Source organism: Chanodichthys erythropterus, chromosome 18 (assembly GCF_024489055.1).
Source record: "Chanodichthys erythropterus isolate Z2021 chromosome 18, ASM2448905v1, whole genome shotgun sequence".
NCBI classification, from domain to species: domain Eukaryota; kingdom Metazoa; phylum Chordata; class Actinopteri; order Cypriniformes; family Xenocyprididae; genus Chanodichthys; species Chanodichthys erythropterus.
In genome coordinates, this window is record NC_090238.1 from 2,551,555 (window position 1) to 2,568,662 (window position 17,108).

A 17,108-nucleotide genomic window follows, 5' to 3' on the forward strand; every position below is an offset into this window, starting at 1 on the left:
GGCTGAAATTTGATCTTGGGTTTGGGGCCAGTTATGGCTGATTTCTGGGCACATGGAAGATGTTATGGGTGAGATTTGGTCTGCTTCCAGCATGGATCTGGTTTACTTTTTGCAAGTAGCTTTCGGGCGAATCTTGGGCCATATTTCCATGTAGTGTGTTGGCCAAACTCACAGACAAAAATCAATCAGATTAGTCCCAGAATCAATCTGCTATCTAAGATGTCTTTAGAGTACAGGAGAAACCAGAGGAGTCCTTCCGAAATGGAAGAAAACAAAAATCATAAAATTTTCCTCATGTGCTATTGCAAGTCTTCTGAATGTTATTATTCACTGAAAATTTTCCCATTGTGGAGCTTGACAGGCATGGACACCATATCCTTTTGACATTATACCTTTTCTTTTCTTTTCTTGGTCTTCTTTTTCTTCCCTTTAACCTTTGCTTTACTGGTGGGCTCAGTGTTTAACGCCGGCCTGGATCTGGTCAGGTTAGCAGTGGGGCTGAGTTTACTGCTGGCCACACTCGGGTTGGACGTGGAGTGCAATCCTTGAGCAGAAGTGGGTTTGCTGGTCGGTGGTTTAGGGATGCTGGCGAAAAGGTTTGGCTGTGAATATGAGCGCATGTCTGGTGATCTCGAGGGGTTCCCTATCATGGGGAGGTGCACATGCTCGCTGCTCATGTTATTGACAGAGTAGCGGCTGCTGTTGGACATGATTATATGGTGCCAGGAGCTGAGCGGGGTGGCAGAGAAGTGCTGGGGGCCGCTGGAGTCCTCTTTGGCAGCGCCTGGAGATATTATCATGGAGCTCCGTGGCGTGACGGCCTCTACTGCGCTCTCAAAGGTTTTGAGGATCCTGTCGCTCTTCTGCTTCTCCTTCTTCTGCCGTGACTCCACTTTACGCAGTTGGCGGCGGTGGTCTCGCATCATCTGTTTCCTAGTATCTGCCAGGCCTCTGTGGGGTAGCAAGGCAATAGTTCAGCAATAATACCTGCACTGTGAAGGGCTTATTGGTCAGCAAAGTGCAATGAGAATGGAAATTAGTGTAACATACCTATATTTCTATGCTAATTCTAGGCTTAATGCACAGACTCAATCTTTTTACCATATCCGTTTTATTATCCCAACTTACAAATTGCCTTGTGTCCAATATCTGTGTTCACATAATTCTCCTGCTCAAATTGAATATCCCATTGGTTAGCCACATTGATCCTCAAGTTTTGAATATTTTAGGTAGTTCTTATAATGCTGATGTATGTATATTTATTTAACTGTAATGTCACTGACTGGGATTTCACCACTTTCTGTCATGCTTGAATTGAGGTCTAATGATGACACTTGTGGTTTGATGACTAATGGCCCTCAAAACAACAAGGTGACTAATAATTATTTACAACAGCTAGTACAAACGAATTAAAGCTACAAGAAATACACTTATATGCTTACTGAAATATTGCAAAGAAGCACTGATGTTTGAACACTTCAATTCTGCCTATGTAGACAGATGACAGTGTGAGAACATGATCATAAAGTTGCAGTATTGGTGAGAACGGTCCTGGTGTACAGAGTCTGTGTGCTTTATCATGCATTAATATTTAACGACTCCATTATCTCATTGTTTGTGCTAGAGAGGTAAAGGAGAGTCCACCTGTAGTCCACTATGCCTGTTCGGTCTCTGTCCAGTCTCTGAATCAACTCCTCAATCTGGAATCTCTCCAGTGGGATGCTGGATTGCTGTAGGTGTGACCAGAAATAATAAACGCATGTAATTTGATGCTCAGTTACATAATCTGTCTAGTTTTACACTACCAGACATTTGGACTCATCTACTCATTCTTAAACTAAAATAAATAGTGCAGTCCCAGCTAACAGAACACACATTCTGGCAAGGTTCTCTCAAAGTTACGAACAAAATGTTCTTCCGGTAACGTTTGTTCAGAATTATCTTTTCTATAACAATGTTCTCAAACCGTTATCAAAAAAACATTTTTTTTTTCTGAAATATTTTAGTTTTAATTATAAAATGTTACTATTTGTTTCAGAATGTTCAGAAAACATTCAAATGTAACGTTCCCATACTGTTTGAGGAATGATACAATGGAATGTTCCCTTAATGTTCACATAATGTTTTTTAAATATTTAAAAATATTGGACGTTTTGAACGTTCAGAAATAACGCTGTAATAATATATTTTTGTCATCCAGGCTCATGATGAAAACTGAAATAACACAAATGGATGTCTTGGAATGATGAAGTCAATACCTGAACGGCTTTTCTGAAGTCTACGACAGGAACACGCATTGTCCCATCTTTGTCTATGTTACGGAAGAAGTCCCACAGACGAAGCTTGCGCTGATCAAGGTAATCCTGCAAAAAGACAATTCAGAAAAACATCAGGCTTGAAAAATGCAAAAGTTTCGCCAATTTGCTAATAAGGCTTAAGCGGTCTTAAACTCTCCCATGAGTGTAGACTATCTACCTGAATGACTTTCATGGGGTCAATGCGTTTCCGAGGCTTTTTGGCAATAAAGCCTCCAACTCCTCCATACTGCACCTCCAGACTGGGATGTTCCTGACAGATCAACTCTAAGAGCTGCACGAAGTTCTCATTCACCAACACGTTCTACAAACACAAGCATCATTGTGCAAAGAAAACAGATTTTAATCCAATTCTGCATTTTACTGTTATATTCAAATGACCAGTGGTTCTCAACTGGTGGCTCGAGATTAAATGCAGTAAAAGGACAAAACACTCCCTGTGTGTGATGTCTGTCTGTCTGTCTGTCTGTCTATCTATTTACCCATCCATCCATCCATCCCTACCTATGGATGGATGGATAGGTATGGATGGATGGATGGATGGACAGGTAGGTAGGTAGGTAGACTCTAAAAAATGCTGGGTTAAAAACAACCCAAGTTGGGTTGAAAATGGACAAACCCAGCGGTTGGGTTAAATGTTTGCCCAACCTGCTGGGTAGTTTTATTTAAACCAACTATTATTTAAAAATTGCTATATGGCTAGCTTAAAATGAACCCCAAATAGTTGGGAAATTAAAAACCAGATGCAATTATAGACAACAATAATAGACAAAAGGTGAATGTTTATTAATAAGCTTTAATATTTTATTAATATAAATTTAATAATTTTATAGTTTATTAATATAAATTTATTAATAAGCAATTTAATAAATGTTTATTGTTTAATAATTATTCATTGAACATTAATAGGATGTTCATTTCCAACATACTTTGGGTTAATTTTAATTGAGCAATACAGTCATTTTTAAACAATAGTTGAGTTAAATAAAACTACCCAGCAGGTTGGGCAAACATTTAACCCTACCGCTGGGTTAAAACAACCCAATTTCTGGGTTTGTCCATTTTCAACCCAACTTGGGTTGTTTTTAACCCAGCATTTTTTAGAGTGTAGGGATGGATGGGTATGGATGGATGGATGGGTATGGATGGATAGGTAGGTAGGTAGGTAGGGATGGATGGGTATGGATGGATGGATAGGTAGGTATGGATGGATGGGTATGGATGGATGGATAGGTAGGTAGGGATGGATGGGTATGGGTGGATGGAAAGGTATGGATGGATGGATAGGTAGGTAGGTAGGGATGGATGGGTATGGATGGATGGAAAGGTATGGATGGATGGATAGGTAGGCAGGTAGGTAGGTAGGGATGGATGGGTATGGATGGATGGAAAGGTATGGATGGATGGATGGATGGATGGATGGGTAGGTAGGTATGGATGGATGGATGGATGGGTATGGATGGATGGATAGGTAGGTATGGATGGATGGATAGGTAGGTAGGGATGGATGTGTATGGGTGGATGGAAAGGTATGGATGGATGGATAGGTAGGTAGGTAGGGATGGATGGGTATGGATGGATGGAAAGGTATGGATGGATGGATAGGTAGGCAGGTAGGTAGGTAGGGATGGATGGGTATGGATGGATGGATAGGTAGGTATGGATGGATGGATGGATGGGTAGGTAGGTATGGATGGATGGATGGGTATGGATGGATGGATAGGTAGGTAGGGATGGATGGGTATGGATGGATGGAAAGGTATGGATGGATGGATAGGTAGGCAGGTAGGTAGGTAGGGATGGATGGGTATGGATGGATGGATAGGTAGGGATGGGTATGGATGGATGGATGGGTAGGTAGGCAGGTAGGTAGGTAGGGATGGATGGGTATGGATGGATGGATAGGTAGGTATGGATGGATGGATGGATGGGTAGGTAGGGATGGATGGATGGGTATGGATGGATGGAAAGGTATGGATGGATGGATAGGTAGGTAGGGATGGATGGGTATGGATGGATAGATAGGTAGGGATGGATGGATGGATGGGTATGGATGGATGGATGGATAGGTAGGTAGGGATGGATGGGTATGGATGGATGGAAAGGTAGGTATGGATGGATGGATGGGTATGGATGGATGGATAGGTAGGTAGGGATGGATGGGTATGGAGGGATGGATGGGTATGGATGGATGGATAGGTAGGTATGGATGGATGGATGGATGGATGGGTAGGTAGGGATGGATGGGTATGGATGGATGGAAAGGTATGGATGGATGGATAGGTAGGCAGGTAGGTAGGTAGGGATGGATGGATGGATAGGTAGGGATGGATGGATGGATGGATGGGTATGGATGGATGGATAGGTAGGTAGGGATGGATGGGTATGGATGGATGGATAGGTAGGTATGGATGGATGGATGGATGGGTAGGTAGGGATGGATGGGTATGGATGGATAGGTAGGTAGGTAGGTAGGGATGGATGGGTATGGATGGATGGAAAGGTATGGATGGATGGATAGGTAGGCAGGTAGGTAGGTAGGGATGGATGGGTATGGATGGATGGATAGGTAGGTATGGATGGATGGATGGATGGGTAGGTAGGGATGGATGGGTATGGATGGATAGGTAGGTAGGTAGGGATGGATGGGTATGAATGGACCCATCCATCCATCCATCCATCCATCCATCCATCCATCCATCCATCCATCCATCCATCCATCCATCCATCCATCCATCCATCCATCCATCATTAGTTTATTTATTTTTCTTGATGCCTTCATCCCTTACATTATTTAAATGTACCATACTGTTGATTCCTTTTTTGACCTCCATACTGGATGCCTTGTCAGAACAATAAATAAAGCAGTTTTGTTTTTTTAAAGACATTATTTTGCATACTGATTGGTCTATGCAGGTTATGGTCATGTTAATATAGTTCAATACATTTTGTAGGATAAGCAGACTTTGCTGGCTCAACCTGAAGCAAAAGCAGTTGTAAAGCACTGCTGCACAGCACTCACACATATGTTGATCTCCTCAATGGCAGTTTTAGGCGTGTTCTTCACTACATTGATCAAAGTAAGAGCCCCCTCTACTGTCAGTGAGTTATACGCCAGCTGTAAGGAAACAATTATCAGTATATCACAGATGATACTTCAAAATATGTGTTCATTCAAGTAGGTTTTAGCACAATTTTAAGTACACTGCAAGATATGTATTTTTTTTCCTCTGTATTTTTGTCTAGTTTTCCAGTAAAAATATCTAAACATTCTTAAATCAAGATACATTTACTGGAGAAGTGATATAGTGACCTAATGATATAGTGTTATTTTCTGAATATTACGTGAGTTTCTACTTTAAACAAAGACAAATATCTATCAGCAGGGTCATGAGAGAAAAACATGAAAATGGGGAAAATTTATTTTTCAGATCCTATTGGCAGACATTTGTTCTTGTTTTAAAGCAAAAACACTTCAATTTGACACATTTTTCAAAAAATAAGACCTAATATGCCATCTTGCTTCTCAAGTAATTGATCTAAGAATGTTAGATAGTCCATCCCACCCACCTGCAGCACTCTGAGAGTATCGTTGGCCTCCAGCCCCTTACACAGCAGGCTCGCTCCTTCATCAGTGATGCGGTTGTTGTTGAGGTCCAGGTGCACCAGCGTGTTGTTGAACTTGAGTGCTTCTCCCAGAGCTAAGGCGCCCTCATTTCCAAAGCCATTCCATGACAGATCTAAGTGTTTCAAAGTTGTGTTGACCTGAGGAAAGGGAAACCTTTTTTCATGATTTGCATAATGTGACACTGAAATGCATGTACAAACCCGATTCCAAAAAAGTTGGGACACTGTACAAATTGTGAATAAAAATAGAATGCAATGATGTGGAAGTTTCAAATTATATTTTATTCAGAATACAACACAGATTACATATCAAATGTTTAAACTGAAAAAAATGTATCATTTTAAGGGAAAAATAAGTTGAAATTTAAATTTCATGGCATCAACACATCTCAAAAAAGTTGTGACAAGGCCATGTTTCCCACTGTGTGGCATCCCCTCTTCTTTTTATAACAGTCTGCAAACGTCTAGGGACTGAGGAGACAAGTTGCTCAAGTTTAGGAATAGGAATGTTGTCCCATTCTTGTCTAATACAGGCTTCTAGTTGCTCAACTGTCTTAGGTCTTCTTTGTAGCATCTTCCTCCTTATGATGCGCCAAATGTTTTCTATGGGTGAAAGATCTGGACTGCAGGCTGGCCGTTTCAGTACCCGGATCCTTCTTCTACGCAGCCATGATGTTGTAATTGATGCAGTATGTGGTCTGGCATTGTCATGTTGGAAAATGCAAGGTCTTCCCTGAAAGAGACGACGTCTGGATGGGAGCTTATGTTGTTCTAGAACTTGGATATACCTTTCAGCATTGGTGGTGCCTTTCCAGATGTGTAAGCTGCCCATGCCACACGCACTCATGCAACCCCATACCATCAGAGATGCAGGCTTCTGAACTGAGCGCTGATAACAACTTGGGTTGTCCTTGTCCTCTTTAGTCCGGATGACATGGCGTCCCATTTCTCCAGAAAGATTCGTTTGATTCGTCTGACCACAGAACAGTTTTCCACTTTGCCACAGTCCATTTTAAATGAGCCTTGGCCCAGAGAAAACGCCTGCGCTTCTGGATCATGTTTAGATATGGCTTCTTTTATAGAGTTTTAGCCGGCAACGGCGAATGGCACGGTGGATTGTGTTCATCGACAATGTTTTCTGGAAGTATTCCTGAGCCCATGTTGTGATTTCCATTACAGTAGCATTCCTGTATGTGATGCAGTGCCGTCTAAGGGCCCGAAGATCACGGGCATCCGGTATGGTTTTCCGGCCTTGATCCTTACGCACAGAGATTGTTCCAGATTCTCTGAATCTTTGGATGATATTATGCACTGTAGATGATGATAACTTCAAACTCTTTGCAACTTTTCTCTGAGAAACTCCTTTCTGATATTGCTCCACTATTTTTCACCACAGCATTGGGGGAATTGGTGATCCTCTGCCCATCTTGACTTCTGAGAGACACTGCCACTCTGAGAGGCTCTTTTTATACCCAATCATGTTGTCAATTGACCTGATAAGTTGCAAATTGGTCCTCCAGCTGTTCCTTATATGTACATTTAACATGTCCGGCCTCTTATTGCTATCTGTCCCAACTTTTTTGGAATGTGTAGCTCTCATGAAATCCGAAATGAGCCAATATTTGGCGTGACATTTCAAAATGTCTCACTTTCAACATTTGATATTTTATCTATATTCTATTGTGAATAAAATATAAGTTTATGAGATTTGTAAATTATTGCATTCCTTTTTTATGGGGAGAATCTAAATTTTATACTGAAAAAAAAAAAAAGTAACCACTGACCTTGAAGGAATTTAAAATATGAATCATTCTGTATACACTTTAAATGACTTGCTGCATTTCTGTAATGTCATTGTTAAACTTTATGTTGTACATTTCTTGTCATTGCTTGTTGTGTGTTTAATGCTGTGGCAATATTATGCGTAAAAACAATCATGCCAGTAACAACTGAATTGAAATGCCTATTTGTTCAGATATCTACAATATATTGTTCCCAACTAATTAAACTATTGTTCTGGCACAATCACTTTATGGCTAAATATCTCACTTCTTACTGCTGCGTTCAGGTCACAATAATTCGCCACTCATTGTATGGTCTAAAACGCAACTGTCCTCATGCTATGCTGCAGGAATGTAATATGAAGATTGTACAAAGTAAACATTTATTTTCTTTACCAGCACTGTCAAAGTGAATAACACATAGCAGCCACATAACGGTATAAACATTTATAGCCATCGATACAATATGCCTAACTTGATTAAACGTGTCATTGTTTTCACATACCTTCTTTTTCACAGTCGACACTAAATTACAAAAACAGATTTCAAATTTATACAGTCGAGAGAGCTGTTACAGAGACTATGCAGGATAATGTAATTGAACCCAATACAGTTTATTGAACAATGTTGAAACTGATGGAACTCCACAGCACTGAGGGAACAGACAACAGGTGAGTATGCAGGCAAGCGGTCATCACGAAATGGCAGCAATATGGTAAGTTTTTGAGTTTTAAACTGAATAGTTATGGCAAGCAGGCAAATATGTCAGGTAAACAACAGTCTAATGGAAGGAATGACAGAAACAGAGTTCTTGATGAGCGTAAATGGAGTGTTCCGAGTATGAGGGAAATTGAAACCAATCAGAGTCTTAGAGCAGATGAAGGAGATCGTAGGAGACTGGGAAAAAAAAAAAAGAAAAAAAAAAAAGGATTACAATAGAGACTGGAGAACAAATGAGACGTTGGGAATCAGACAAGTAATCCACCGGTAGATCTACGAAGGGAGTATTAACTATCAGATTAGTAACCAGACACAGAGTGAGGAGTGAAAGGAGTTAATGTAGCTGTGCTAATGAGAGTGGTGATGACTTGCAGGTGATCAGTTTTCCGGGGAGAGTGAAGGCAGGGAGAGCCAGGTGTGTCCATGTAGAGTTGGGGTGCTCGAACTCGTTCCAAGCGTTCTTGTCTGTACTTTTGTTCTTGAGGACTTGTGAAACGTCATCAGTCGCTGTCCAAGTACTGTTCCAATTCAAAGTTCACATCTAGCCAAGTACAGTTCAAATCCCCGGATGTGTTCTTGATCCGCCCCTTTTATCGAGGATGCATCGAGAGGTGACTTGTTGCGCGGACTTGAGACAGCCAGGTATCCCAGAATGCATCTCGCACTAACCAGACAGCGCCAATAGTAAAGGAGAAAACTTGCGTAATTTAAACATGTCACTGTTATTATGTCATTATATGTAGTTTTTTGAGTTTTTCAGGCGAGAATGTGCTGGTTTAAAGCTCAAATTTGTGGTTTATTCATAAAGTTTGATCTGAAAATTTGATTTGACGTTGTGGGAGTTGTGAGATCCCGGCGTTCACTGGACGCTCAGCACTCTTGTACCAGCCTTACCTCGGCTAATCCTTCTGACGTTTGCCGCTGGCTCTGATGTCTCTGTAGTGGTTAAACATAACATAATTCATCTTTGGTATATCTAACGGACGATCTTTGGTCTCATGAATCTATAATTTGTTTCGTGGCAAATCATTTTGGCTGAGGGCAAAGTGGCATTTCATAACATTATATATTTAGGCTATTTAACTGTTGTAGCCTACTAAAGCACTGATTTTGTACGCTTGACTGAATTTTTTGCTTTATTTCTTATTGTATATTCTTATACCTTTTATAATGGCTATTATTGATTATTAAAACTGCTGTTTAACAAAAAGAGTCAGGGTTGCGGTTTTATGTTATATTTCATTTTATTACAGTGAAGATAATCAGAGAATGCACATTAATATGTTTAATATTTTTTAAATGTAAACGAAAAGAGGCAGGGTTGTTTAATATTTAGTTTTGTTATAAATACTATATATGCAGACATTGAAGATAATCAATGAACGTGTTGCCTGAACCACATTTGTGAGGCTATTAATATGAGGCAGAGTGGTGTTTTATAACACATTTCGTTTTATTGTTGCCTAAAATATATACAGAGATAACCGGAGAAGCCAGAGCGAGCTGAGTGACGTTATCAAATACGCTGCTGTGCCATTTGCACGATCACCGGACTTTCTCGTTCACGGGAGTTCATTCTCCTGTGTCGAACTTGCCAAGTCCTAGCTACCAAGGACACAAGTCTGAACTTTGTGAACTTGGTATTGAGAAACGCCTTTGGACACAAGTCCAATTTTTAAAGGACTTGCACTTGTCACAGACTCTGATTGTCATTTTTACTGTGACTTGACTCAGATTCGAGCCTTTTTTGACTCAAAAAAATGTTTCCAAGTGCAACCAAGTCCAGCGCTGTCATTGAAATTCACTCAGGACAGTCATTGGCCCGAAATTGTTCAAGCTCAAGAAGATGTGAAAGAGAACCGAATTCAGTACTTGCACGCTGTCCGAGACGATGATACACCCGAAGCATGTTTGCACATGTTCCCAGTATGTTTCCACATGGTAAATTGCACACAAAAATATTTTAAAAATGCCCATCTTGGTGCGTATTCATGTAAACACAGTCAATATATTGGATCTGTCCATCAGGTCAAGTGACAGCAGCCTAATATAGCCTACCTACTGTCAACATAGAGCAAACAGATCCGTCTTTTCAGATCACTATACGCCAGGGTCCTAAACTCTGGACCTCAAGATCCACTTTTCTGCAGAGTTTAGCTCCAACCCTTATCAAACACACCTGAACAAGCTAATCAAGCTCTTCATAGTAATCCTATGCGAAATATGCTGTTCCCATTCACCAAAGTAACCTGGTTACTGGTTGAATTTATATGGATGGTTACAGTCAAGTCCCACTCTATAGTTTTTCACATTAGAAAGGCTGTTTCTTCTTCTTCTACGGCGGTTGGCATCCAGCTTATTTGTGCATTACCGCCTCCTGCTGTTCCGGACTGTGACGCTGCTGACGTGTAATCCGGTGCACCCGAGCTTCGTTTACAGTCTGAGGGAGACGCACGCTGTATTCAAGCTATTCTACATTGTTTGTATTTTGGTATTGCTATATTTTTTTTAAATGGTGCGTAGATGTGCATGTCGCGGATGTCCTAATCGCGTCACAGTCCGGAGCAGAAGGGGGCGGTAATGCACCAATAAGCTGGATGCCAACCGCTGTAGAAGAAGAAGAAGCAGCGTCACTGTGGATATACACAGACCCGGAAGAGAAGACAATGCTGAATAAAGTCGTATTTTTTGTTATTTTTGGACCAAAATGTATTTTAGATACTTCAAAAAATTCTAAGCTACCCACTGATGTCACATGGACTACTTTGATGATGTTTTTATTACCTTTCAGCACATGGACAGTATACCGTACATACATTTTCAATGGAGGGACAGAAAGCTCTCGGACTAAATCTAAAATATCCTAAACTGTGTTCTGAAGATGAACGGAGGTCTAACAGGTTTGGAACGACATGAGGGTGAGTCATTAATGACATAATTTTCATTTTTGGGTGAACTAACCCTTTAACATTTTAATCCTCCTATTGCATTTGCATCCATTTTAACCCGGAAGAGGTACAGAATCATTTGTACATTAATTTTAATAAATTAAAACCGTTTGCTTTAAACCGTTAGCTTTCTTATCCCTAATGTTAACAATTATTCCATACTAGTTTTGGTTTTCATTTTTTATTAATCATTACTTGAGTAAAAAACATAATATAGAGAGAATATTATAAAAATACATTTTTGTAATTGTGGCTTAAAGTTAGAATATATACAATATATTATAGATATAAGCTTGCAATTCTGAGAAAAGAAAGTCAGATATAAATGAGCACTTCTGAGGAAAAAGAAAAATCAGAATTGCAATTTATATATCACAATTTTGACTTTATAAGACACGCAATATAATCACACAATTTTGACTTTTTAAAGGGTTAGTTCACTAAAAACGAAAATTGTAATTTATTCACCTTCAAGTTGTTCCAAACCTGTTTGAATTTCATTGTTCTGCTGAACACAAAGAAAGATATTTGCAAGACTGTCAATAACCAAGCAGATCTCACCCCCCATTTACTACCATTTTTCCTACTATGGTGGTCAATCGGGGGCGATATCTGTTTGGTTCCAAAACAATATTCCAAAACAAATATACTAGGACTAAGTGTTATAATTTTCACAAAATTTATTTCAAATTTAATTCAAGCACTTTCAAGGACCAATATTTGTTTTCAAGTACTTTCCAGGCCTTGAATTCATGTGTCTGAAATCCAAGTACTTTCAAGGCGCGTGGGAACCCTGTTTATTGTACACAAATGTATTAATCTGTGACAGGAGAATACATCAAAATTCACTGAAGTGTGGGTGCGACCCAAACTCCATTCTTAGAGCCCTAAATACTGTATGTTTGTGTGGCAGTACCTTTAGTCCAGCACAGAAAGCTACAGCTCCTTTCATTCGCAGATGATTCCAGCTCAGATCAAGAACCTCTATGCCGTCATTATTTGCTGCATGAACAGACATTTAATTATTGAGTCTCTATTGTGTTGTGACATTTAATTCTCTCACATCACACATGTCTTACTTACCTATCATCTGACCCAGATGTTCACCGCCTCTCCCACAGAACTGATTGTGGCTCAAATCCAGCTCCTTGACTCTGTAGTTGCTCTGAAAAGATACAGATGAGATGTTTCTATTCTCAAAAACAAAAGTTCAGTTTGTTTATACACAATTTCTTGCGATATAACTTCTGTATTTTCACATTACTTCTTAAAGGTGCAGTGTGTAATTCATGCACCAAAAACATGTTATCATGATACTTTGTTCTAGATCTTCAAGAGAGTCTTTTAGTTTGCACTATGCCAAGTTAAATTAAAAATATTAAGAAAGGGAAAATGTTTTATTTGACCATTTTAGCTTTGGTAACGTGTGCTTTAAAAATACATTTTCTATCATAACATTTTCTATAAAGTAGTATTCTACAATACTCATGAAAATATTACTTCTGAATGTTCCCTAAACGTAAAACATGTCCAGTTTAAAAAAATAAAAATAAAAAAAAGTTAAAATGTTATTTTTCTTGGCTATATGAATGTTAAAGGAACATTCCATTTTATAATTTTGCAAACATTGTGGGTTTGTTACTTTTGAATGTTCTCTGAACATTTCAGAAAAATAAACATTCCATGAACAATGAATAAATAACATTAATAACATCTTGAGAACATTACCAGATAACTTTGAATGAACGTTCTATTAACGTTACTGGAAGAATGTTTGTTCATAACCTTGAGAGAACCTTGCCAGAACGTTCTAAGAATGGTCCCTGATAGCTGGGTACCTGATGGTTTTCACAAGTTAATGGGAACATTATAAAAATTTTCCTAAAATATATTTTTGTTAGCCGTGTAGTCCAACCTTCAACTCAACATATACACCATATAGTGTAGTTTATCATGAGAGACAAACAAATCCTGGATACCACATTTACCTATTAATTTCTATGGACAAAATGAAGAGAAATAACGGCAACAATTTACAATAAGGTCATAATTGGTTAATACATGATCTAACAATACATATTTGAAATATATATTTATACTTTAAATAGCAATATATGTTTTTACAGCATTTATTAATCTTTGTTCAAGTTAGTGAATAGTTCAATTTCATTTTTTTGTTCGTGTTAGTTCACAGTGCATTAACTAATGTTAATATTAGATCTGTACAGGTGGTGCTGGGGAGGAGGAGGGGTAAACAGAAATGTTCATAATCACGCAGCAGGGCGATCACAGGTTAGGGTACAAATATACAGTATGTGGTTACATGGAGTTGGAAGCCTTAGAGGAACCAATCAGTGCTTGGTTTGAGTTTCATGACTGAACGATGTATATAAAACCTTTGATTTTAAAAATGTATTAGGCTAGTAAATTAAGATTAACAAATGGTCTACAAATTATGTTCATCGTTTTTTAGTGTAGTTAACTAATATTTACAAACGAAAACTTACCATACAGCGTTGCCAAAATAAGTTTCATTAGATTAGCTTTGTTAGAAGTGCAAAGAAAACACATGCACAAACTTTTTAATTGCGTTTCTTATTGAGGTTTAGCGATGTATAGTGGTTATTAGTATTATTTATTTATTTATTTATTTTTTTACCAATAGAGATGAATGGGCAACTATGGTAACTGCATTTGTTATCTGTTCTATTTGGTGCCATTGATTTTTATACTTACTGAAAAGGCATCTGCAAACCATTTTGCATCATCTTCAGCAAATTTATTCCCTGTGAACATAAACATTATGGTCTGTCAATGTGAATCATGTTGACTGTGTGAGCATGTGGTACTTTGTGCTATGAAAGCTCGTTTCTGCCACATAAACAAATCATGCTTTGGTAAATCATATGACATAAAAAGTTGAAATGATGACTTAGTATGTCATAATTATAAGATAAAGTCAAAATTCTGACATGAAAAGTCATAATAATAGATAAAGTCAATTATGACATACCAAATCAAAATGCAGACTTAAGTCATAATTATGAGATAAAAAGACTAGAAAGACAAATTTATAATTGTGAGATAGAAAGTCCAAATTATTGCAATTATGAGATGACATACTACCTCATAATCATAACAAAATGACTTAGCAAGTCATAATTATAAGCTAGTATGTCAGTCAAAATTACCTCATAATTATTACATTAATAATTACATTGCCATAATTTGGACTTTCTATCTCACAATTATAAAATAGTCTGTCAGTTTCACTTTTTATCTCATAATTATGACTCATGTCGCCAATTTGACTATTTGGTATGTCATAATTGACTTTGACTAATTGAGTTTCACTTTTTATCTCATAATGACATGCCAATTTTGAATTTGTATCTATTATGACTTTTTATGTCAGAATTTTGACTTTTTATCTTATAATTGATATAATAATATTATTATGACTTAGTACCTCATCATTTTGACTTTTAGCCCATAATTTTATAAAATTCTTATGAAGATTTTATGTCATAAGTTTTACCAAAGCATGTTTTTTTTATTATTATTTATTATATCATTATTGGGTGGAAATGTGCTTCCATAGCATGCACATATACATGAAATACCTGCAAGTTTTAACGATTTAATGGAAATGTTTTCCAAGAGCATTTTAGCAACACACTCTGCTCCAGCGGACTGAAGGTGATTGTCAGAGAGATCCTGCAAGACGCCAGATGTCACATGTTAACATTTTGCTTCCCTCTAGTGGACAAATTAATCACAACAGGTAAGTGAGAATGACAAGACAGACTTACAAGGTTCTGAATGGTGAAATTGGCCCTCAGCATCTCCATGAGATATCTGGCCCCTTCGGCTAACAGGAAGTTGTCTGCCAGCTCCAGTGTCGTGGTGTGCATGTCTGTCTGCATACACAGAGAATGAGCATCAGCATCAGCACATCAGCTTTAGACCAACATCAGGAACTTCTTCAGTCTTACCACGAGGGCGATCGCCAGAGCTTTCCCTCCCAAAGGCCCGAGTCCATGGTGGTTGAGGTTAATGGTGCCACAGCCCAGGTTTCTGAGGAAATATCTGACAGGAACGACACCAACCAGTTTACAGGCCTGCAGGTATAATTCTTCAGTGGACAAATCCTGCCTGATGTGCTTCAGCTCCGATACTGTACAAAAACACACGCTTTCTCATCATCATCATCATCATCATCATCATATGATGTGTACAGGGTCGGGCAAAATTCACTGTTTAGGAACATTACAATATTAATATTATTATAAATATTACTGTATTTTTTTCCTTGATAAATGTCTAAATTGTATGTAAACACAATCATGCCAATAAAGTAACTGAAATTGAATTTACTTCCTTTTAATTAATGAGTACTTAATGCTTTTTTTAAAATACAAATGAAACATTGTTAATCTAATGCTATTAATAGAAATATGATAACATTTTCATGGGTAATTGTATTACTATAATCACGTTATTGAATTTTATTGCATTTTAATTACTTAAACTACAAATCTGCATCCTGTTTAGTACCGCATTTCAACTCGGTTCTGAATGTCACACAAGCCTGAAGGCTTCACAGCTGTAGCAGGACGTGTTCATTCAGATCTGTAGCGTCTCCAGTCTTACCCCGAGCCTCTGTGTCCGCTTCATCCTCCAGGACCACCTCGTGTGGATCTTCATGCTCGGTCAAGCTGAGGGAGTCCAGAGAGAGACTGTGGACACTGAAGTCATCTCCCTTCATCTTCTACACACGGTTTGATAGCTGATGTGTCTAGTGTTGTCCTGCATGAAGCTGGCTTACGTGTCTTAGCAACAGGTGTACATGTGACACCTGCTCTACTGCTGGAATCCGCCGTGTGACTGAAGAGAAACACATTAAAAATGCATGTCAGACACAGTCGGGGAGAGACTCCCATTCCTACACAGATGAAGCCACATTAACAATCACATAGTGAATTTAAACAAACTAGTGGAATTATTTGGTGTGCTGTCTCTTTTTCTTAAAAGGAATTGCCATGGTAATGCATGAGCAAAACCAACAGAAACAATTTGCTAATTTAATTATAGCACAAAATCGAAAAGGTAAGTCTTATCAAATGACAAAAAAGATCAATCATGTTCTGCTCAGATCAAAACATTTGTTTTTTTTTACTTTTTCTTTTTTTTTAAATGTATGCATTTGCAGGAACTAATAAAATATATAGCTTGAATGCATGTTGCTTTTAATAATTGCGATTAATCACATACAAAATAGAAGTTTGAGTTTGCATAATATATGTGTGAGTAATGTGTGTAAATAATATGTATATATAAATACACACAAATTAATGTATATATTTAAGAGAAATATGTTATTAATGTAAAAAAAATGTATATATAATATAAATTATATAAAAATATAAATAAATACATATACTTGTAAATATTTCTCAAATATATACATGGATGTGTTTGTATTTATATATACATAAAAATTACACACATTACTCACACATATATTATGCAAACTCAAACTTTTATTTTGTATGTGATTAATCGTTTGACAGCCCTAATATTTATATATATATATATATATATATATATATATATATATATATATATATATATATATACAAACAAACACACAAAAATATGTGTAAATATAAATATCTACACACACACACACACACATATAAATAAATATATATATA

The 17,108-nt window shown here is 37.8% G+C and overlaps 1 protein-coding gene across 1 annotated transcript; it reads right to left on the reverse strand.

Annotated features, from left to right (window-relative positions):
• Nucleotides 1-386: 386 nt before the first annotated feature.
• LOC137007029 (leucine-rich repeat-containing protein 74A) lies at nucleotides 387-16,159 on the reverse strand. The gene is made up of 13 exons (XM_067368285.1): nucleotides 15,996-16,159; nucleotides 15,387-15,585; nucleotides 15,204-15,311; nucleotides 15,015-15,108; nucleotides 14,128-14,177; nucleotides 12,475-12,556; nucleotides 12,308-12,393; nucleotides 5,886-6,080; nucleotides 5,338-5,433; nucleotides 2,476-2,619; nucleotides 2,259-2,363; nucleotides 1,645-1,730; nucleotides 387-951 (listed from the first exon to the last, which is right to left on the reverse strand). The coding sequence occupies exons 1-13, from the start codon at nucleotides 16,157-16,159 to the stop codon at nucleotides 387-389; spliced, it is 1,974 nt and encodes a 657-aa protein (XP_067224386.1).
• Between the last annotated feature and the right edge of the window lie 949 nt (nucleotides 16,160-17,108).